The 23,420-nt window shown below is 42.0% G+C and overlaps 1 protein-coding gene across 1 annotated transcript in view; it reads right to left on the bottom strand.

Annotated features, from left to right (window-relative positions):
• The window catches only part of ADGRA2 (adhesion G protein-coupled receptor A2), a 59,084-nt gene that overhangs the window by 26,237 nt on the left and 9,427 nt on the right, over window positions 1-23,420 (bottom strand). The window contains exon 2 of the mRNA XM_051975511.1: window positions 8,296-8,367. Within this exon, the coding sequence (XP_051831471.1) occupies window positions 8,296-8,367 (72 nt within the window). The remainder of the gene's footprint in view (window positions 1-8,295; window positions 8,368-23,420) is intronic.

Raw genomic sequence — 23,420 nt, 5'->3', positions numbered from 1 at the left:
AGATAATTTCTGCCCTCAAGGACCTTTACAATCTAATGGGATAAGACCACACATAAAAGAAAGCTGAAAAGGCATGTGAGGGCCACCAAGCAGAGTAGCTAATGGTAAGTTTTAAAATATTTAAATGGTAAGTTTAAATCTTTAAATCTTTTAAAGGAGACAAACTGTCATTTTGTAGCAGGTATTAGTGGCCTTGATTTTTGGAACCCAAGGCTTTACACTTGGTTGCTTCTAAATTAGTGACATCCTTATTATATACCTCCTTCTCTTCTTTGACACTGCTATTTCCCTGGTTCAAGCCCTCATTGCCTGGACTATTGCATTAGCCTGTTGGTGGGTCTCCCTACTTCACGTTTCTCCCCAGTCCAGAGCTCATCAACCATTCTGTTGTCAAATTGGTCTTCTTAAGTACAGATCTGACTACGTCAACTCCTCCTCACCCCTTTTCAGTAAATGTCAGTGGCTTTTTGTTACCTCTAGGATCAAACAGAAAAAAATCCTCTTTTTTGGCTTTTTAAAGCCCTTTATAACCTGACCCCTTCCTACCCATCCAGTCTTCCTATACCTTATGTACACTATAAGCCACCTCCATTGGCTCCTTGCTGCCCTCATGAAATATTCCAGCTTCTAACTATGGATCTTTTCACTCCTTGTCTTCCATACCTAGGATTTTCTTCCACATTATCTGGTCCCAGTTTCTTTCGGGTCTGAGCTAAAATCCCACCTTCAGTAAAGAAGCCTTTCCTGATCCTCTTAATGAGATTGTCCCCAATTAATTCTGTATGTATATTGTTTGAATGTTGCCTTTCTCCTATTAGGCTGTGAAATCCTGAGGGACAGACCAGCAACAAACAAGCTGCAGATGATTGATAAATGCTTGTTGAGCTGGCTTTCTTTGACAATGCAGGAAGAGAGGAAGGTAGGTACACAGAGCCATGCTAGCTCAGAGACAGATCACTTCAGGATAAAGGGGGCTGATGGAGTGTTCAATGTGTCCATCATGCCTTGGCAGAGGACAGACAGAATGGAAAACTGCCTGCCTAACCACCCGCTATCACACTCCAAGCAGGTTCTGGGCACTGTCCTCTCGGAGTCTCCAGGGAATCCTCATGGCCAGGCAGGGGTTAATGAAGTCTGCTCTCTCCTGGTTGGGGGGGGAGAGGAAGCTGGGGTCAGTAGGGGGAGGCCCTGTTCCTACCAGAGGCGTGTTTTGCAGAGTTGCACAGTTACTGAACAGAAATAGCCAGAGAGAGCAATAAAATACCCCACCCAGCCCTTTCCATCAACAGGGCACTCACATAGCCCACCACCACTCCGATGCCCCCCCTTCTGGGACCCAGCCCTTTCCCTCTGGCCTCGGTATTAATCCTGAAACTCAAGCAGATACGAGAGAGGGGGGCAGGAAGAAGCCACCGGCCATCAAAGGGAAGGAGTGGAAGAGAAGCTCTCGGCAGAGGGACAGACCTGGGGATGCTCACACATGCTGGACCAGATGGCTCACATACAGTCATGCCCACAGATCCTGGGCACACCCGCTGCCCTTAGAGTCAGATCCCCCATTTCTCCAAGGAGCAGCCTGGTAATCTTCCTCCCTCCTCCATTCCCACTCCAACATTCCCTGGGGCCCAGGCATTTGCCCCCTGAGCCAGTTGTGCAGTCTCAGACTTTGGAAGGGCCTGGCCTCCCACCCCTCTGTAAGGGGTGGGGGGTGGGGGAGAGGACTGGCAGAGGGAAACACATTCCTCATTGTGTCACTTCCCTTCATGGGCTGCCAAGGGGCTGGGGCTGAGGCCGCAGCCCCTTCCCCCTCCGCCCCCCACCCCTTCCCTCTCTGCTAGCCAGTGTTTATTCCCATTTCCTCCCCCAGCCCCCACCCTGCCTGCCCAACTGATGCTTTGCAGATGGGGGCTGAGTTGCGCCTGGGCTGCCCCTCTACTCAGTCCCTAGTGCCTCTTCCTGCCTTTGGTTTCCTGCATGCAGCCTTTAGACATTTTGGGGCCTCTTGGAGCCCAGGGCCTGGGCTGGGAAGCCTCAAATTCAGGGAGTGGCAGTGGGTCCAGCCCCTTTCTTCTGACTTCTGACCAGTGGAGGCCAGGGCTGGAAACAGGCTGGATCCATGGTCCCTGTCAGAGCTGCTGCTGGCACTCAGATAACTGTCTGGATCCCACCTGGCTAGAACACAGCTAAGCCGTCAGATGGACCCTCCCAGTTTAGGTAGGGGACAGTTTATCATTCCTTCTCTGAGGAATAGGGGGAATCTGTCTTCTAGACTCATAAAAGGTCAGAGCTGCAAGGGATTCTATTAGACATCATCTAGTTTAAACCTGAAGCCCATGGAAAAATTCAGGATGTCTGTGAATTTTCATGAAGGAAAAAAATTATCTCTTTATTTCAACATGATGACTTTCCTTTGTAATCTTAGGCCTTTCGTTTTAAGAACGTTATTCTGAAAAAAGGTCTGGAACTTCACCAAACAGGTCCATGACACACAAAAAGGTGAGGAACCCTTGATCTAAACCAATGCCCTCATTTTACTTCAGTACAGGGAGTAGAAGTAATTTACTCAAAGTCTCACAATTATTTAGTGACACAGCCAGGCTCTCCGTTTCCAGGATTTCCTCCCTTCCCTCTGCCTCTCACCCCCACATGCATAGGGCCTCTTCTGTAACCCAGAGAAGGTGGAATGTGTCAATCAAGCTCTTGGGGAGTCTTAGGAGGTACAGACCCCCTCACTTATTAACTGGGACATCAGCTTTACAAAGAGAGCCCTAAACCACAGGCAGGAGAGCGTCCCAGGAGCCAGCTCTCTGACATTCTACTCTCTGCTTGTCAGCTCATGAAGGGGGGCTGGGTGGAGTGGCCCCGAGCTGGCTCCCTCTAGCCCCCACAGACCTCCCTGCCTGGGAGTTTGGAAACCAAATTACAGGGTCTGAGGCCACAGAACAGCCCTGTAGGACTTCCAGGGTTAATTAGAATATGGAGCCTGGCTGCCAACCCCTAGGCACCCACGTTCTGTATGTCTGGGAACAAATCGAGGAGGGAAGAGGATCTCTGGAGGGCAGCCCGGGAAGCCAAGTGTCCTGGCCCCTCCTCATCTGCAGGGTCCCTGTCCAGGCTTTCTGTCCTGGGACATCTTGCCTCAGTTTTCCCTCCTGGCTCCAAAGGAGAGCGGCCCCTTTAGCTTCTTCACAAGAGGTTTGGTGGCAGCTTCTCTCCCAAATTCCTCCCTAGCTAATACGGGGGTGGAGGAAGGAGGGGAGGGAAAATCGATAGAAGCATCCTCACGTCCCTGCCCCCACCCACGGGCTAATAGAAACCACCTGGATTGCGAGGAACACTCTCTCTCCCGCTTCCTTCGCTGCCGATTCTGTTTCTAATGAGTGCCCCAGCACCAGCCGCATACCAGCCCTCAGGGCTCATTAATCTCATTAGGCAGCTACAAATCATTATGGGGCCCACCACGTTACCTTCCCCTAGCCCTTTCCTCCAGCTCAGACACACGTGTCTGTTTGCCTGCATATAGGAGCATGCTTGCCAAGGCGCAGAGGGAAAAGAGTGCTTCTCCCCGCTGTGGTCCGAGGGACCCTCCCCGGACTGGTCGGGCGCCCCTTTCAGTGTTCGTACAGTCCGATCTGGAAGGGATAAGGCCATTTTGTCCAACTTTCTCATATCCCACTGAAAAAAGCCCAGAGAGAAGTGACTTCCTCATTATACAGCTAGTAAGCGTCAGAGGCAGGATCTGGATCCATCTTCCTAACTCCTAAATGCAGCGAGTCACATACTCTGTCTATTCCTGGGAGCATGGTATAGTGAAAAAAATCCTGCTGAAATCTGCTCCCCGATATACTGCTTTACTGCTTGTGTGACAGCGGACATTTGACTTATTTCCCTTCTCCCAGCCTCAGTTTTCTTCCCTGTGAATGAAGAAATTGGGGCAGTAAGGTCCTTTCCTGCTACAAATTCTATCATTCTCCAGTTCGCTTCTGGCATAGGGAATCACCATTAGGGAGAGTGTGTGGGTGGGTGTACAGGAACAGAGAAAAGAATTTTCAGTCTAGCAACAATATTAATTTCATTTGAAAACTGCCTGAGACGAGACTGGGGGAGACTAGACTGGGTAGGTGGATGTAAATAGGGCTAGCATTCCAGGGGAGCAGAGGAAGGAGCAGCCCTTTTTTGCACATACGCAGGCTGAGAGCCCTTCTGGGTGGTGGGTGCCAGAAGCTGGATTTGAATCGCCCCTCCTCTTGAATGTTTGAGCTCTGACCCAGGGCTCCCCAGATGAGACTTTCTGGCCAGAGATCAACTAAGCACCCCTCCCCTTTTCATATTTTTCCAGTCTCTGTGGTTCCCATCCAAAATCAAAGTCTTAGCCAACAACATCATGTAAAAGAAATCTTCTTAAGACCATGGGGGTATTTTCCCCTCTCCTTGCAGAGCACAGACTTCTGGAGATCATCGGGGACATTTTTCCTATCTTTACATTCTCACCTTCTCTCCTACACTCATACAAATGTCAGCTACCTTCCTTTTCACCCCCCTTCCCCCACAGACCAGGACTTGTACAGCTACATAGGTGGCTTGAGGGAGTCCAGGGGGACCAGAATAAAGGAGCAGAATTTGGTCTGTAGTAGTCAGAGAAAGACACCAGTAAGGAGCACACTATAGTGGGAATATTATTAGACTTGGCTTGAAAGACTTGGATTTGAATCAAGACTTTGACACTTCCTAGCCTTGTGTCCTGGATCATTTGAACCTCAGTTTCCCCATCTGTAAAATGAGGAGATTGAAGCTAGATCATTTCTAAGGTCTTCCCTAGTCTAATAGCCCATTAATACAGTAATTCATTAGCTCATTAGAGAGCTGATGGCTCTTTAATAAAGCAGTAGACAATTTGGGAAGGAGAGTCCAGGTTTCAGGAGGCTCTTCTGAAGTTAGGAGGCAGCGACCTAGATTCCTAACTGCTTGCGTAGAGAGAATAAAGCTCCTTGGTCAGCTTTTGGCAGACAGAGATTGTTTTAAAATCTCTGCTTTTGTGTCTTCTCATTTTCTCTGTCAAATTATTTTAGGCTTATCATAGTACAAATCTTAGAGCATGTACCAGTTCATGCATACACACTGTATACACACATCCTTACTGTAGATACACTGAATGGATGCCCCACTCCAGTACACACATAAATACATACACACAAATACATCCACACACACGATTGAATATTCAGACATATACATGCTCTCACTGTCTTCTGATCTACAAACAGCCTTATTCCTGGCTCCCAGTCAGATTTCAGACTTTTTTTTTTCCATTTAGTCCCTTTCTCTCTCTCTCCCAATCCAATATCCTTATGTTCCAGAGGTCAAGGATCCCAGTAAGATCAGATTTGTTTTTCCTGAATCCACCAGGACCTGAGCAGAGAGATTTCTAAGGAAGGATTCATTTGATGTTCTGTAAAGGAGTGATGGGGTAGAGAAAAGGTAAGGGAAGTAAGAAGTTTTAAGATGAAAGGGATTATTATCTCCTGGTATTTGTTTCAATAGAGCAACAATCAAAGGAATCTGAATTAGAAGCCATCCCAATAAAGATGTTAAAGATCATCTTTATGGTTGTTGTTCAGTAGTCTTTCAGTTTTATCTGACTTTTTGTGGCACCATTTGTGGGGTTTGTTTTGTTTTTTATTTTTGCCAAATATCCTGGAGTGGTTTGCCATTTCCTTTTCCAGTTCATTTTATAGATGAGGAAACTGAGGCTATTATTGCTAAGTGATTTGCCCCGCTAATAAATGTTCTAGGCTAGATTTGAACTCACAAAGATGACTCTTCCTGAATCCAAGCCCAGTGTGCTATCCACTGTGCCATCTAGCTGCCCTAAATCATCTTTACATCTCAGTAAATATTTGTTGAATTTATTTTACTCTCAAACCCTTATTTTATAGATGAACACCTAAGGCCAAGGGAGGTGAAATATCTTCATCACATTACTAGATTTCTTAAAGCCAAGTCCACTGCTCTTTCCAAAACCTATAAGCATTAATTCAACTCAAACAAGCATTTACTTTATAGAGTGTCTATTGTGTTTCAGGCATTGGCTAAGTGATGGGGATACGAGGATTAAAATGTCCTGCTCTCAAGAAAGTAACTTTCTAGAAAGTGATAATACAAGATAGGGAGTGATTGGGACAAAAAATAAAAAGATCAGATAAAAGTATACAAGGATTATTTGAAACAAGACAACACTGATTGGGGGGTTGGGGGAAATGAGGGTGGTACCTGAAATGAAACTCGAGGATTCTGATAGATGGGGATGAAAAAGGAGTATGAATTCCAAGTATGAGGCTGGGGGTCAGGGGGTCGGGACAGCTTGTGCAAATGTACAAAGACAAGAGATGGAATGCTGAGGTCAGGGAACAGCTGGAAGTCCAAGTTGGTTGGAACAGATAATTCTTAGAAGGGAGGAATTTGAAATAAGACTGAAAAGGTAGGTTGTAATCAGATTGTATATTAAAGCATAAAAAGTAATTCTTTTGTTCTCCTTGTGTTTCCTTTAACAAATTTCCAGCAATAAATAAATCTTTTCCTATCTTCCCTCCCTCTACTCTTTAAATCATCTGACTTAGGAAATATCTTTAATACTTCTAAAGACAGGATTTTCATTGTGGGCTCATTCTCTCTCTACCCATGAAAATTATAGCCCTGACTAAGCCTTGGTAGAAAGTCTTCTTGACTTGTACTGGGCAAAAAATATCTTTAGAATCCTTCTCTTCCTTTAAGACTCCATTTAAGCACCACCTTCCATAGGAGGCCTTTCCTAATCCCCCCAATTGCTAATGCTATCCCTTCTTAACTACCTTTCACCTTTGTTCAATTGTTTTTGGTCATATCCAACTCTTGGTGATCCCATTTGGGATTTTCTTGGCAACGACTCTAGAGTGGTTTGCCATTTTCTTCTCTACCTCATTTTACAGATGAGGAAACTGAGGCAAATAGAATTAAATGGCTTCTCCAAGATCACACAGCTAAGTGTCTGAGGTCACATTTGATTTCAGGAAGATGAGGGTTCCTGACTCCAGCCTTCGTACTCTATCCACTTCGCCATGGAGCTGCCATTATCTTTGGTGACCAAGCTGTTTATTATCATTATATTGATCATGTTTATTTACATATGTACTTTTTGTCTCCCCTAGTAGAATGTTCTTTGCATTTGTAGCCCCACCACACTTTGTAGGTGCTTGATAAATGCTTGTTGTTTGACTGATTCATTTCTAAGCAGCCAGAGGGATGAATCTCTCTACTTAGGATATTTATTGAGTCACTAGAGTTGTGACTTGGTGAGTGGGGCTGTGCCTCAGGGCACCTTCATGGAAGAGGAAGCAGGCTTTCTTCCTATAACCATGGCAGGGTCTCTGAGTTATATCCTAGCTTCCATATAGGATCTCACAACTGAGTGTAGAGGTCATGAAATTATGATTTGTTATCAATAAGTGTTTGATTTATATGCCTATTTTGTAAATCTATGTACCCGAGGTCATAGAAAAATTTCTTGGATGAAAAAAGGTCATGAGTGGAAAAAGTTTAAGAAGCCCTGAGTTAACTCTCACAGGCTACTTTCCAGGGTCCTGTCACTGTGACATCCCTCTCAAATGACCCTCAGTTGGTAAACCTCATCAACCCCTGTCCCGGTAAGAGATGGGCTGTCCCCTCTCCCACCATAACGGCATCAGAGGTTGGCTTATCCTCTGATCTGCCACTGGTCTCCCACCATCCACAGACTTTTCCCCCCCAGATAAAAATATTCTAATTGCAGCTCTATGGACACTGCAATATCAGATCACTGAGTCAGTTGGGATTTGATACTGGGTTCCAAAGAATGTCAGGAAGTACTCCAAGTTGCTCATGTCTGAAATAGCCAGCAACTAAGAGTTGATCAATCAATAAACATTTATTAAGTGCCTACTATGTACCAGGCATTATGCTAAGCAGTGGTATACAACAAGAGGCAAAAGACTCCTCCCAAGAAATTTATAATATAATGCAGAAAACAACATGCAAACTGATATATACAAAGCAAGATGTCTACAGGAAAAATAGGAATTAATGGAGGGAAGGCACTGGAATTAAGAGAGGCTGGGGATTTTAGGTAGGACTTAAATGAAGCCAGAGAGATCAATAGTCAGACTTTTACTATCATCTTCTGATATTTCACAGACTCCAGTTGTCCCTCCTTTACCATCTACATCATTGCCATTTGCCCCTACCCTGGAGGGAGAGGAAGTTATATTTGCCTCAGACACTTACAGTTTCTCCAACATGTGAAGTCCAGAGAAAGAGCCGTTCCGGAGCCCGGTGAGCTTGTTATTGCTTAGGAGCCTGTGATGGGTGAAAAACAGAATTCCTGTTACTGGGAGCAAAACAGCACAGGCAAACCACCTCGATTCAGTTTCCTAGTGTACTTGCTGGAAGGGGTCAATGGTAAAATTCAAGGGAATTCTCTAGCGAGACTTCCCAAAGAGACTCTTACAAGTAAAGTAAAACAGGGAGAATGGGGTCTGGGTTCCTTTGGACTCCCAAAACCAGAGAGGAAGGATTATTTGTTCAGGGACCTCCCAACAGTGTCCCCTCCAATCCTCTGCCACAGTTTGGGTCCCTTACTCAAAGGAGGTGGGAGTTTCAGTCGCACGTTTGTTATCCTTTCACCCCCATCCCAAGTCCAACTTCAATTGAGGATGAAAATCTGTCTCCAAGGGTCAGCTGATGGACTGAAGGCTCTGGGAGCAGCTCTAGCTCTAAGCCATGAGTCTCTCCCAGATTTCTTTGGTTTGCTTTTTTCCTCAGTCAAGGAGGAGGGGGCCGACCACTATTTAGATGGCCCCCGTCATAATGCTTTTTCTTCCTCATCCTCTCCACTACCCCCTTTTCAGCCAGACCCTCAAAAGCTTCAAGTGGAAAGGCGCCGGGTTCATGAGCAGCACAGTCAGGGGCCCAGCTGAGGGGTTCAGTCACTCCCAGCTAATTGCTCATTAAAGATCTTTAATGAGTTTCTTGGTATCCATCCCCAACCCGGGGCAGGTCGCCTTTCTTGGGGCCTGGGGAGAGATAGGTCAGAGAAGAGAAAGGTTGGGATCCTGAGTCTCCCTTTTAGGAAGAGATTGGGAATTTAGGGAGAGATTAGGAAGAGAGTCCTGGAGGAAACTTTAGGCTAGTCCCTTAATCTCAGAGATCATAGATTTAGAGCTTGAAAGGTTTTATAAATCACTTAGTAAAAAATGGGGAAACTGAGGCCAGAAAATGTTATGTGACTTGTCCAACATCACATAGATTGTAAGTATTTCATTATCATTAATAGCTATTATACTATAAGCTTTCCTGGGTCTCATTTTCTCTATTTGTAAAATAAAAGGAGTTAGATGGTATAATCTTTAAGGTGCTTAACTTTTACTGCATCATGGACACCTTTGGCAGCCTGATGAAATCTCTGGATTCCTTTTGAGAATGTTTTTAATTGCATTTAGATAAAATACTATATATAAGATTACAAAGAAGGGTGAGCTAGGCAGCTCAATGGATAGAGCATCTGTCCTGAAGTCAAGAGAAACTGAGTTAAATCCAGCCTCAGACACAAACTAGCTGAGTGACTTGGGCAAGTCACTTAACCCTGATAGTCTTCAAAAATTATTAAAAAGTCAATTATATTGACATGACTCTCAAAATATTTTAAAAAATAACTTCTTGAACTCCAGATAAATAACCCCTGCTTTAAGGTCTCTTCCAGCAGAATGAAAATCTGGGCTCATATTAATTCACTGGAACTGAGTGTAGAAGTAGAAGGACCCAGGTAACAGCTCTCTTCATTGGGTAGCTAAAGTTTGAAGAGGAGGGAGAATTTATTAGATTAGTGGGGGAGAAGAAGAGATAGATCCTCTTCCTCTCAATCCCCTTTTTCTGATGTCAGAGGGGGGAAGAAATATAAAATCATAACAGAGCAATGGTGTGTGTGTGTTCATTCCCAAAGGGTTCTCCCAATCAACGAGTTAGCCACAACACTGTGGTTAATAGAGTAAAGCCAATTCTTGGGATCGGGAGGCTGGAGATAGGGAACAAAGGACATTGCTTTCGAACCTTGGAGGGAATTGTAGGGAAACATGATAGGGAGGGGACTAGAACCCCAGATTTCAAATGAGGAGACAGAGCTATTTATTAGCCACGAGACTCTGGGCAAGTCAATTCTTTTTTTCTGGGCTTATTTCTTCCTCTATAGAACGAACAGAATAGGCTAGATGGTTTCTGAACTTCTTTCCAGCTTAGCAGCTGGATTCTATTTACATTCATCTTAGCATCTAGAATGCTAGGAACCTACATTGCATCCTTTGGACAGGAGGACCCCGAGGCTTGCCATTTTAGGCTAGATGTATTCTATTTCTTTCTTCTCAGTTCTCTATCTACGAGGTGGGGTGAGAGTTGTTAGTTCTTGGAATCTAGCACAGCTACTAGTTTAGGACAATTAGAATTAATGACGGAAGGGGGTGTGTGACTAAATCAAAAATAGGCTACTGGAGTAGGGCTATAATGGACTCCACCCAACCCATTAAGCAGAATTTGTCCTGGCCTGGCCTTGGAAACTAAGCTTTCTCATCTGGAGCTAGCTGCTCCATCCCTAACAATACTGACTGACCCCTCTAGGGTAGCCTTCTGTGTGGGAAAGTCAGCTGCTGACCACATTTCTAGCTTTGCTAACCCACCTGGAACTGGACCCTTGGAAGATTAGAACAGTAAAGTTGCTGGTTAGAATGTGTTTTTTATGACTGCAAAAAAGAAATACCTTAGCTCATTCCCCAAAGAAGGGTCAAAGGGTGACAAATGGCTTTCTCTTTATCCTCCAGTCATTAATGTCAATGAGTCAAGACTATTACTCTCCATTCCACTGACATTGCCAATACTTGAATAGCAGTAAGGCTATGTCTAGGGATGTGTTTAATAATAGGTTCACAATTAAAATTTTTTTGCCATTTAATCTACATTATCAACATTTTTCTCCATGTCTTTCATACGTTGAATACAAAATAACAAAGCAAGGCCTGATTTGTAATATTCCCTGATGTCTAAATTAAAAATGTTTTTATTTGAAAATTTTAACAACTAGCTCAACAAGCACATGGGAGATGGTCCCAGATTCCAATTACAACAAAATCTAGAATTTAAACAAATATCTATTTACAGCGAGAAGGGACTTTACAGAGCATTTTTGTTCAGCTTCCTCATTTTCTGAAGAAAGAAACTGAGTCCCAGAGACTTCAGTGATTTGCCCAATGCCATAAAATGTCAGAGATGGTATCTGAGGTTTTAAGACCCCAAAACAATCGATCATTCCATTGTACCAAGAAGGTCTCTCCATCTAGAATCAGGGGTCCTCAAACTATGACCCGCGGGCCAGATGCGGCAGCTGAGAACCTTTATCCCCCTCACCCAGGGCTATAAAGTTTCTTTATTTAAAGGCCCACAAAACAAAGTTTTTGTTTTTACTATAGTCCGGCCCTCTAACAGTCTGAGGGACAGTGAACTGGCCCCCTATTTAAAAAGTTTGAGGACCCCTGATAGATGATTCAAGCCCTGGAATCTGCCATCTTTGCTTTAGTGAGTTGGATATTTCCAAAAGTAAGGTTTTGTCCTATATGACCATGAAAGTTAGTCATATAACTTTGTTTTGTGAGCAGCACATAGTAAATGTTAGTTACAAGCAGTCATTGGATGAATGGAGGAAAGGTTTGTTCTTTATAGAGATTGTTAGGATCTGGGATTATGGGAATGGGTAGGGAACCCACCTATACTTCCTCATTTTTTGAGGAAAAACCTCAACTTTTGGATTTACCTGTCTCAAAGACTCATAGGATAGTAGAACAGGTCTTCTCTTCATTTTACAAAGGAGAAAACTGAAATCCAGAGAAGGAAAGGGGCTTGTTAAGGGTAGATCTGGGTCTAGAATCTCCTGTTTCTTATTCCACTGCTTTTTCTATGAAAGTAAAAGTAAATGAATACTTTTTTCTCTAGGGATGCCTCATGGGGCCAGGGGGAGACTGGCAAACACATAAAACTCTTTAGCAGAGTAAAAGAGAGGGAGGGAAAGAAGGCGGGAAGGAGCCACAACCCCAGCCCTTATTCCACTCTTCCTGGACACTGTGCCAGTCTCTGCCCAGGCTTTACATCCCTCCAGACACCACCTCAGCCTGGCACAACAGGCTTTTCCAACCACACTAGGGACTCAAGGGGCCAGGTGGGTTTCCCTTCTCAACCACTTCATCTCTGCCCTGCAGTGCCCTGACTCTTCCAGAATAAACAATTTAAGGGTTCTCTTTCCCCAAAACCCCTGCTTTATCCCACACTGCCTCCCACCATACCCAGCCCAAGTCCTTCCCGGACAGAGGGAGCCAAATGTTGGTGTCCTGGGCACTGAATCCTAGAATCAAGGGGAGGAGACATGGGCAGAGACCATCATGAAAGTCTGGAATCCTGTTCCAGTTACTTGTTTCAATCAGAGAGGAAGAAGGAACAAACTTAGCTACCACTAATGAGATTAGAGATCTAAGCAGCAAGGGGCTGGAGTTTTGTTTTGGTTCTTTTTAACCAAGAGAGAAATTTGTTAGATTCCTTCCCCAGAGCTGGATAGCACAGTGGCTAGAGCATGGGGCTGGAATCTGGAAGTCCTAAATTCAAATCCAGCCTTCCTCTAAAAGTTACTTAACCTATGACTACCTCAGTTTCACATCTATAAAATGAGAATTTTCTCATCTATGTGATCCTACAGAAGTTACTTAAGCTATGACTATCTCAATTTCTCATCTATACAATGAGAGTTTTGTTTTGGTTCTTTTCCTCCCCAGGGTTGTTAAGAGGGTCAAATGAAATAATAGTTGTAAAGTGCTTAGTACAGTGCCTGGCATATAGTAGGTGCTTAGTAACTGTTTGCTTCCTTTCTTTCTTCTAAGAAGGAAATAATAAAATAGTAATTGTGAGTGTGGTGCTTAGTAACTGCAAACTTCCTTCCTTTCTTCTAAGAAGGAAATAATAAAATAATAATTGTGAGTATATAGTAGGCACTGTATAAATGTTAGCAATTATAGCCTACTCATCCCTCATCGGAGAGAACATTTTTTCAATCATGAAAACATCACAAAATAGGAGAGACAGAGATAATCCTCTTTCTGGATGCAGATTAGCCTTAGTTTTCTTAGCTATAAAATGGGGAAATTTTTATCTATATAAGTGACCATGTAGGGCTGTTACAAAGACCAAATCAGGCACAAACAATAGGTGAGACACTAAATATCACCAGTTAGTGTACCAGTTTCTCATTCTTTTGGCTAAAGGATCTACTCAGCTTTGAGTATCTAGGGATGAGAGCACAGGATGTTAGAATGTAAGTTCTCTGAGAGCAGGTGGTTATACTTTTCCATTTGTTTCCCCTTCATTTAGCCCAGTGCTTTACATATAGTAAGCACTTAATAAATGCTTCATTTATTCATTCAATATGTACTTCTGCATTGGGTATGTTCCTGTAAAAGGCTTATTATGATCAAATATAATTGTGATAATATCTATAAACACCCTCAGCACAGTACCTGCCACCAGTTAGATGTTTAATTAATGTCTATTCAGTTGGCTGATGTTGGACAAAAAGGGAACATTTCATGGACTGAAATGGTCACTGACTATACTTGTGGTTCCACAGAGATGGTCTGCACAGAGACATGATCTAAGTGACCCAACCTTGGTCACTCAGAGGAGTCAATGATACATTTAGAAATCGCATCCAGGTGGGTAGCTTCAGACTGGAACTTTTCCCATTAAAAACAATGTTTCCCAGTCCTTCCTCAGCCACCGGCAGATAATTCATTGGAGTTAATGAGCATCCTCTTTGAAGATACAAATCCATCAGGGAATGTAATCTCATTCACATTTTTTTGTGTGATGAATTTGCTTAGATATTTTCACCTTCAATTCCTATCTGATGCCAGGACATGTTAACAATGGGAGTTTTGTTGTGGGGATGTTGAAGAGTAAGAAGAGAAAAAGGGGAATTTTTGAGTAGCAGAGTATTTCTCTTCACTTGAGGCTGAATCGTCTTTCATGTCTTTGGTTAGATTCAACCACTCATATATAACTTCATCTTCTTAGAGCTCATTACTTCATCTCTGCATAGTACATAAAAAGTAGAGGTAATGCCTTATTATTTTTGATTTGGAGTAGATTTTGTCCCTAAGGTTCCTTCTTGTTCTAAATTGTTAATTTTTATCATTAAGAAGAAAGTTACCCATTTTTGAAAACGGGATATATCCTCCATGACAGATTTATGGGAAAACAAAGACAACATTCACTCAGGATGATTTTGATCTGTATAGATGCTGATGAGATCATGAATCTTCCAGAATACAACTGATTTGGCTTTTCATCTACTTAGCTCATTTCTTTATATGCATGAGTACATGTAGTTATTGACCACTTGAATATAATCAGCAGTATTTTTATAGTTTCCATTTTAAAGGAGGCCATCAATATCTGCACTTCTCTCTTTAAATGGATCTTCCTAGGTTAATTTCCTTAGGGATAAAATCATACCACTTCTAAGGGTCATTTCTGGTTTTCCACCATCCTCCTAAGAGATTTACATGCGAGAGGTGACAGGAGATATTTGATTGAATATCTTCACTGAAGTTCTCCCACACCATAATGTCTCTTCATGACATGGAGATGATTTGGGTTCTCAAAGCTGCCTGCCAGCTCCAGAAGGCTCTGCCAGAATAGGCTCAAGAATAGGTCTGACAATGGACTGTATGTCTGCTGTTTGACAGTCAGCCTAGCTAAGCCAGGAGAAGCTTACCTCCAGAGGACTGATCCCTCTCTGATGAATATTTTTGACTACAACCCATGGTAGCTAAATGGTGCTGTGGAAAGGGCACAGGGTCTGGAGTCAGGAAGATGAATTCAGATCTGAACTCAGACACTTAACTAGTTATGAGATCCTAGGCAAGTCACTTTCCCTAATCTGAAAACTGATAGCACCTGCCTTCCAGGATTGTTGTGAGGATACAATGAAATATTAATTGTAAAATGAAAACTGCAAATTAAAATTGCAAAATGGCATAAATAATAATTGCATATTGTCTGGTACATAGTAAATGCTATATAAATGTTTATTATTACTATTATTCTTATGATCTGTGTGAATGGAGGGAGTATCTATCAGAGAAGAAATAATGGGTACACCAAAATATAAGGCAAAGTTGATGGTGGGCAAGGAGGAGAGCCTAGACACATTGGTACCTTTCAAACTGGATGTAGTATGATGTAGTGGAGAAGATACTCTTGAAATGAAGAGGCCTGGGTTCAAATTCCACTTAATCTACTTATTATTTGGGTGATTCAGAGGAAATCATTTAACTTTTCCAAGTCTACTTCCCAATCTGTTGTTATTGCTGCTCATTCATTTTCAATCATGTCCGACTCTTTGTGACCCTCCTTTTTTGGCAAAGATTCTGGGGGATTGCCATTTCCTTCTCTGGCTCATTTTACAGATGAGGAAACTGAGGCAAACAGGATTATGTGACTTGCCCAGTGTTGGAATCTTTACAAACTGCTAACTCATTAGAGTTGATAGATTATTGATTTGATCTTACAAGATGATGTTTTGGGCCAGAACCTGAAACAAGGTACTAAGTAGAACTAATTGATACAATGCTTGTGTTTGCACCTTTACTCCTTGGAGTTCACACGTTTGGGAAATTTCAGGGTTTAGTATGAGATATCTGAATTCACATTTCCCATAGTGCTCTCTGGACCTAAGAGCTTCAAGGGAGGTGTGAATTCACAAAGTTACAAAGTTTACTTTGTGAATCTCCCATACTTGTGAACTCCAATGAGTAAAGGTGTGAACACAAGCATTGTATTAATTAGTTCTACTTAGTACCTTGTTTCAGGTTCTAGTAAGTGTCTAGGCCACATTTGAACTCAGGAACATTAACCAGCCTTCCTGACTCCAGGTCCAAAGCTCCATCCACTGAGTCACCTATGGGAATAATGATGATTTCCCCACTTTCTTATATGGCTGTGAGGAAAGTACTTTGCCAAACTTTAAGTGATCCAAAAAAATGAATTATCATTTCATTACATGGAATTATCTTTAGAGACATGTAGTTCTTGCCTCCCCAACTAGACTATAAAACTCTCAGAGAACTAGAATCTAAGTCATGTTGACTTGTATTATTATATTATTGAACAAAGTGATAGATCAACAAGTATTTATGGATTGAATGAATGGGTGTCTAGGTAAGACTGGGTTGCAGAGAGAAGGGAGAATATGGAAGTGGGACAGGTCAAGAAAAGGGGTGGTTTGAAAGCAAAACCTGACTAACTCCTTGGTTGCTTATGGTTCTCATCAATCACAAAGGCCTTATCTCTCCATCACTCCCCACCACTATCTCCATTAATGGAAGGATTCTAGGAAAGAAGACCATCCCCTAGTGAGCTTCACAGTCTGGCAGCAACAGCAGTCTCATCCCAGGCATTAACTTGCAGCTGTTGATCTCCCACTGGGTGGATAAGCCATGAAGCTAAAAAAGGGGGGTAGGGAGAGATGCTTGCCAGACTTCTCTTGGAAAGGGCATGGTGAGCGGGTGAAGTCCTGGGGAAGGGAATCCCCTATCTGGGGCAGATACCCCAGAATGAATGTATGGGAAAATCTCCTAAGGTCCTGATAACTTCTTTCTGCCCCTAAATCTTTTTAAGAATAATGATGATTTAACTGTAGCCTTATAAACATATAAAGGGGAGGTGGCGACTCAGATCAAGAGGAAGATTTGAGGTCTGCTTCCTTCAGTGGGAACCATGGACCCTTTAATAAAGTGCCATTGGCTCAGAAAAAAAGATTAATTCTGATGACGATGATGATAAATAGTATTTAAATGGTGCTTTGAAGTTTGAAAAGTGTTTTATAAATATGATCTCATTTTATGATAACAACTCTGAGAGATAGGTGTTATTATGAACCTCATTTTACAGAAACTGAGGCGCTAGAGTAAGTCTCTGAGGATGGATGTGAAATCTAGTTTTCCTGACTCTAGGTCTAGCACTCTAACTACTGTGTCATCTCACAGCTGTTACTGCCACAACCACCACATATTTCCCTAATGCTTTATGAATTAGAGGGATTTGAAAAACATACATGCTCAAGCCTCATAGCAAACCTTTAAGGTAGATAAATCATGGGAATATTATCCTTATCTTAGGAATGGAAACTAGATCTGTGATTTTTTCTTTGTTTTTTTTTTTCTTCTTCCCTCCCTCTTTTCCTTCCTTCCTTCCTTCCTTCCTTCCTTCCTTCCTTCCTTCCTTCCTTCCTTCCTTCCTTCCTTCCTTCCTTCCTTCCTTCCTTCCTTCCTTCCTTCCTTCCTTCCTTCCTTCCTTCTTCCTTCCTTCCCTTGACTCTATCACAATTCTTCCACTTAGAAAAGTATGTATATTGGGCATGGGCTGAGATGGATGGGGAAAGTTGGAAAAAAGGAAGGGGAAGAATTGATGACAAAGATCCAGAACTATAACTAGGGTAGGGTGACTAGAACATTGCCCTGGGATGCCAAAATTTAATGGGCACTGACAGTATTTTTCCTGCTTCAGCAGGTGGACACAGTTGAACTTAGTGCTCTATTAATAAGAATAACTAATGAAAACAGAAAGATACCAGGTGGTACATTTTCTTCTCTATTGGCTATACTCCAAGTAAGTTCAGCTCAGGCCCAGACTTACTCTGTTCTTTCCTTCAGTGATGATGTCTCCAATTGTGGCCTTTCAGTATCCTTCATCTTCCCTTTTCCTTCCTAACTGAATCAGTCTTAAAAAAAAAAATAGACTGAGGCAGCTAGGTGGTTTAATGGCTAGAGCAGAAGATTTGGAGTTAGGAAGACCTGAGTTTAAATTGAACATTTATCAATTGTGTGACCTGAGCAAGTCATTTAATCTGCCTCGGTTGTCTCATCAGTAAAATAGGAATAATCTGCCTCACAAAATTCTTGTATGGATTATTGAGTTAACACTCATTAAAGCTGATTATTACTTTGTATTGTTTGTCCCAAGGGTCATGATTGCTGGTTCCAGTTCTTCAGGGACATTTCTCTTTCCTGTTTTAGGAAGTCTACTTCACACCCCCTACTTTTCAGAGTCCATAATATGCCCATTGACACCCTCTCCCCATCTTTTTTCCTTTCTACACTGCCTATAAACAATAGGAGCTTTTTTTTTTTAAATTTTGGGAATAACTGGTGTTTCAGGATGAATTACTCAGATTTTGAGAATGATAGGGGCTGTCTCATTTTCTATGTCATTTGTATATTTGTCTCTGTTTGTATGTTCTGTATATCTATCCTGCTGGTGGTAGGAGTGGGAGGTGGGAGGTGGGGGAGGTGAGATTATCTCAAAGACCTAAGAAATTCACAATTTTGGGTGTGAGGACACTTTCTGATGACTGAAAAGGAGTCTGTGATGGAAAGAATAGACCAATTAGCTCAGCCCAGGCAGGCCAGATAAACTCATTCCAATCCGGGCTGGGTATGTTCTAAATGGAAGATACCATTTTCCTTTTGGGGCCCAACTTAAGGAAAATGAGGATGGCTAACCTACTCTCCTTAAGGGCATTGTTTAGTTGTTCAGTCATTTCCAATTCTATATGAGCCCATTATAAGGTTTTCTTGCTAAAGATACTAGAGTAACTTGCCTTTCCTTTCTCCAGCTCATTCTACAGATAAGGAAACTGAGGCAAATAGCGTTAAGTGGGGGCAACTAAGTACACAGTGTCTAGAGCACCAGTCCTGGAGTCAGGAGGACCTGAGTTGACACTTGCTAGTTGTGTGATTCTAGGCAAGTCATTTGATCCACTGCATCACCAAAAAAAAAAAAAAAAAAAAAAGGAAAAAAATTCAGAATTAAGTGACTTGCCCAGAGTCACACAGTTAATATGTGTCTGAGGCTGCATTTGAACTCAGGTCTCCTGGACTCCAGAGCTACCTTCCTACCTCCTCAGGGTTAGGAAATTTTAATTCTAGCATATTTAAAGTACTTTAGGAACATTTAACCTAGAATACCTAGTAGATTTCTTATATATTTATACAGTATATCTGTGTAAATAAAATCTCTAACAACGGAGGTGACTTAGTAGATGGTTTTAAAGTCAAGAAATGCTATCTGTTTGTTGTCAGCCCAGTAATGAGCCTCTTTAAATTTAGCTAAGCTGGAACAGCAGATACATAGTCTATTACTGGATTTCTAATTACTTTATTTTGGTATACTATTTCCAAATTTGTATATATAATTTTCCCTTGCAAATGAAGACTAGAAAACATACTCTGGTGGTACTGAGTGAGTGGAGAAGGGGAGAAATGGATGTTGGAACAATGAAGTGATTCAGGTGAATTCCAACAGAGATGATGGAGAAAACCTTGGGGACCGAATGTGGATCACAACATAGTATTTTCACCTTCTTTTTGGTTGCTGTTTGTTTGCTTGTTTTTTTTCTTCTTATCATTTTTCTCCCCTTTGGATATGATTTTTCTTGTGTAGCATAATAAATGTGGAAATATGTTTGAAGAATTAAACATGTTTAACCTATACTGGATTATTTGCTGTCTAGGAGAGGTGGGAGGTAGGGAAGAAGGGAAAAAATTTTGAACCCAAAGTTTTGCAAGGGTGAATGTTGAAAGATATATTTGCTTATATTTTGAAAAATAAAAAACTATTAGTATAAAAAAAAAGTAAGTCCCCAAAAAGGGTCATGAAAAGTTGGACATGATGGAAACAAATGAACAACAATAAATGTTTGTTGACTCTAATAAAAAAAAAAGAAATAGATGTTGGGAATGGGTTGTTGGAGATGAGAGCAGCAATAGCAGCAAAGGAATGGGGTGGGTAATTAGGGTTCAGGCAGACCACTAAACTCAAGTTGCTAAACTGGTCTCGTGGGCCAGCAAAGCCCAGGAGTCTCAGTGCTTTGATCAGGGATTCAGGTATCCGGGAAGTTAGGGGTACAAGATGAAAGAGCCCCTATGGAGTTGAAGGTAATCATGGATCTTTAGGGTCTGATGTCCTGGGAAGCCAACTTCTGGTCAGAGAGGACCAAGGCCCATGGCTGGATGAATTGCTTTCTTTCTCTTCTGTGAAACTGGGGGCTTCCTAGCACCTGGGCTCTGCAGAAGTAATCTGTTTCTCAGACTCCATTCACCAGAAAGATCACTGCCCCCAGCTCAAGGCCAGAAGAGAAAGAGAAACAGAAAGGGCTGTAAGGAGAGCGAGTTGGAGGACTGGATCATTTCCCATGGAGCTAGACATGAGTTTCAGCCTCAATAAATGACATGTGGTCCCAGCATGTGCTCTGACCCTTTTCTGTAGAAAGTCTACCTCAACCCATCCCCCATACATTGAGAAATGTAGCCCTGCAAAAAAATTTTGTTGCTTAAAAAACAAAAAGGACTTCACACTCAGAAAAGAGTTTTTTCAACTCTGATTCAATTCTATAAGTATTTATTTAGCTTTTCTTACATGCAGCACTATACACTGTGTCTACTGAGACATACGGTTATACCATCCCTCCAGGAACTTTAATAGAGCCTATTCCAGGTTAACAAAATATAACATACTCATTTTCTAATATCAGATTCACTCCACTCCATTACAATATAAAGTGGGGCAGTGGTGAAAGGGTCCATTCTGTCCAGAAGACTCCCATTAAACTCCCCTCCCAAAAAAGTATCCTGGGTTAATGTATCACTTTAAGTTAAATACCACATCCCCATTTCCTAGCTCAAGTCCACGGTATCATTACAATGTTTCCATCCCCTGTGAAGACCTTTTCTCAGCAATTCAATGTAGCATAACAGAAGATTATTAGACTGAGAATCAAAAAAGCCTGGGTTTAATTCTTGGTTCAGTTACTATAAGTATGACTTAAAACAAATTATTTCCTCACTCTCAGTCAGCTTTCCCATATAAGCTGACTACCCATATTCAAGGGTTGAATTCCTTCCTTTTCTCCTTTGTTATACCCAGAAAACTGATTCTAAAGACAAGAATTTCAGGCAGAATTTCAACCTCAGTCTACATCTGACATTTTAAAAATTCTTTAAATTGGAAAGTGACTATACATATATTATTTCATTTGAGTCTTCCAAAAACTCTAGGAAGCATGATCTAGTGGTATTAACACTGCTTTGCAAATGAGAAAGCTGAGATTGGAGAAATTAGTGACTAGTGAGCCCAAAGTCACACAGTTATTAAGTGTTAGAAAAAGAATTTGAATTCTTTCTGAACCTCAGTCTTGCACTGTACCTATACTACATCTGTACCTATACCACATCTGCAAAAAAGAGAAAATAATAGTTCAGATTTATATAGCACTTTCCTTACAAATTTATAGCAATTACAAATTAGCAAATTAGAAATATATAGCAATTTCCTTACAAAAACAATTAAGTAAGTAATACATGTATTATGGTCTCTGTTTATCAATGAGGGAACTGAGACACACATAATGACTCCCAGCTATTTACCTTCATCAGACTGTGGTGAGGAAAGAGATTGTTGTAAACCTTAAAGCCTCTTATTTGAATTTAATCATTATCATTTTATTATCAATAAAAGAATTGAGATCAAAAAAATGATTTGCCCAGAGTCACATAATGAGTGAACTCTCTCTGTAGAGGCAGGGTTGGAATCCTAGGACACCTATGAAGGGGATATGTCCAAATGGGAGGGAGGAAGCTCCTCTGGGCAATTTCATTTTCTCCCCAGTTTTTTAGATGGGTGTGGCATCCCATGCTGAGTTTTGGGGTCTAGTGATAGTGACTACATTTTGAGAATAAAAAAATGTTGACAATGGGTATTCTTTTCAAAGAGTCTCTTATAAGTACTTCCTGAAATCAAAACTGTCCTAGAAAATCTAGCCATATGGTCATCACTACACTAAAGGCCTCTCTCAAATCCATGGACAGATTTCTCCAGCTGCCAGATTACTAGTCTTTCCAATTCAGGCAAGAAAACTCTCCCTGGTCTTCACAATTACCCTGTTTTTTCCCACCTGTTCCTATCCATCTCCATATCTTCTCTGTCTGGGGAAAGAGGGAATCTGGAAGCTTCACCCCATGGTAGAAACTGAGGAAAAGAGCTAGGGGAAACAGCTGGTCCTGGCTGGTCAGTGGCCAGCAGGCCCAGGGGATTCTGCTAACATATTCCCCAACCCCCACCAGATCTTAAGAATATGTGAATATTTTTGAATCTTTGGGGAGGGGGGGCAGGAGGGAAGGAAGAGGAGGGGGGAGGAGGGAAGTGAAGGAAGAGAAGGGGGGCCATTGATCCACCCTCAGTGTCAGAGCTGGAAATAGAACTGAGCAGTTAGTCTTGGAGAATGAAAATAAACAGCCCCTCTGTGCAGCCCATTCCGAGCAGTTGCTGGATCTTCCCTCCTGTTCTGTTCTGAGGCTCCCAGTGCCACTTCTATCCCTTCCCACATTTCCTCTGACCAATCCTCTCTTCCTTTCTCCCCGCTGTCACTAGTGGACAAGCCCAAATGAAATATAATTAAGATCCTTCCCTTTAGGGGGCAGGAGGATTCTGGTTTCTGGCTAAGTGACCTTAGGAAACTCAGTTCCCTTATTCGTGTCTCAGCTGGCCTCAAGGAAAAGAATTTTTGTCCCTTCTATATTTTATGGAAGGATTGAAAATATAAATCTCAAGATGGCTGCTTTCCTTGCCCTTAAAAAGGGTGGGAGGAATCCTGAAGATGCTCTTTCTCTCTCTGACCTTCAGTGACATCCACAGGAAATCCTTTACAAAATAAAGCTATTGAATAACGCTGCCTCAAAAGTCAGGGAATCAAAATCTGTAAGAATCAAAAGTTCCCTTCAAAGGGGAATTTTTATTATTATTTGATGATTTGTCTAGGGAAAGCCTGTCCATATAGTCTACATTGTAGAGAGTTTAAATTATTTAAGCCAAATTAATTCATTGTGGGGGAAATTGTAGAATTGTCCTTTTCCTTCTCATCTCTTCCTTTCCCTTTCTTTCCCTTCCCTTCCCTTTTCCTTTCTTTCCCTTCTCTTCTCTTTCTTCCCATTCCCTTCCCTTCTTTTGCCTTCCCTTTCCTTCCCTTTTCCTCACTTCCCTTTCCTTCCCTTTTCCTCACTTCCCTTTCCTTCCTTTTTCCTCCCTTCCCTTCCTTTTCTTTATTCTTTCCCTTCCTTTTCTTTCCTTGTAAAGTCAATGGGATAGGGAGATCTAGTAGGGAATTTTCTCTACCCATGAAGACTGATACTTTGCTCTTGCTTGGGATACTGTGAAGTTCAGTAACTTATCCAGGTTTACACAGCTAGGATTTGTCAGCAGGACTTCTGAAT

Source organism: Antechinus flavipes, chromosome 2 (genome assembly GCF_016432865.1).
Source record: "Antechinus flavipes isolate AdamAnt ecotype Samford, QLD, Australia chromosome 2, AdamAnt_v2, whole genome shotgun sequence".
In the NCBI taxonomy this organism is placed as follows: Eukaryota; Metazoa; Chordata; class Mammalia; order Dasyuromorphia; family Dasyuridae; genus Antechinus; species Antechinus flavipes.
This window is presented reverse-complemented; position numbering and strand designations above follow the sequence as displayed.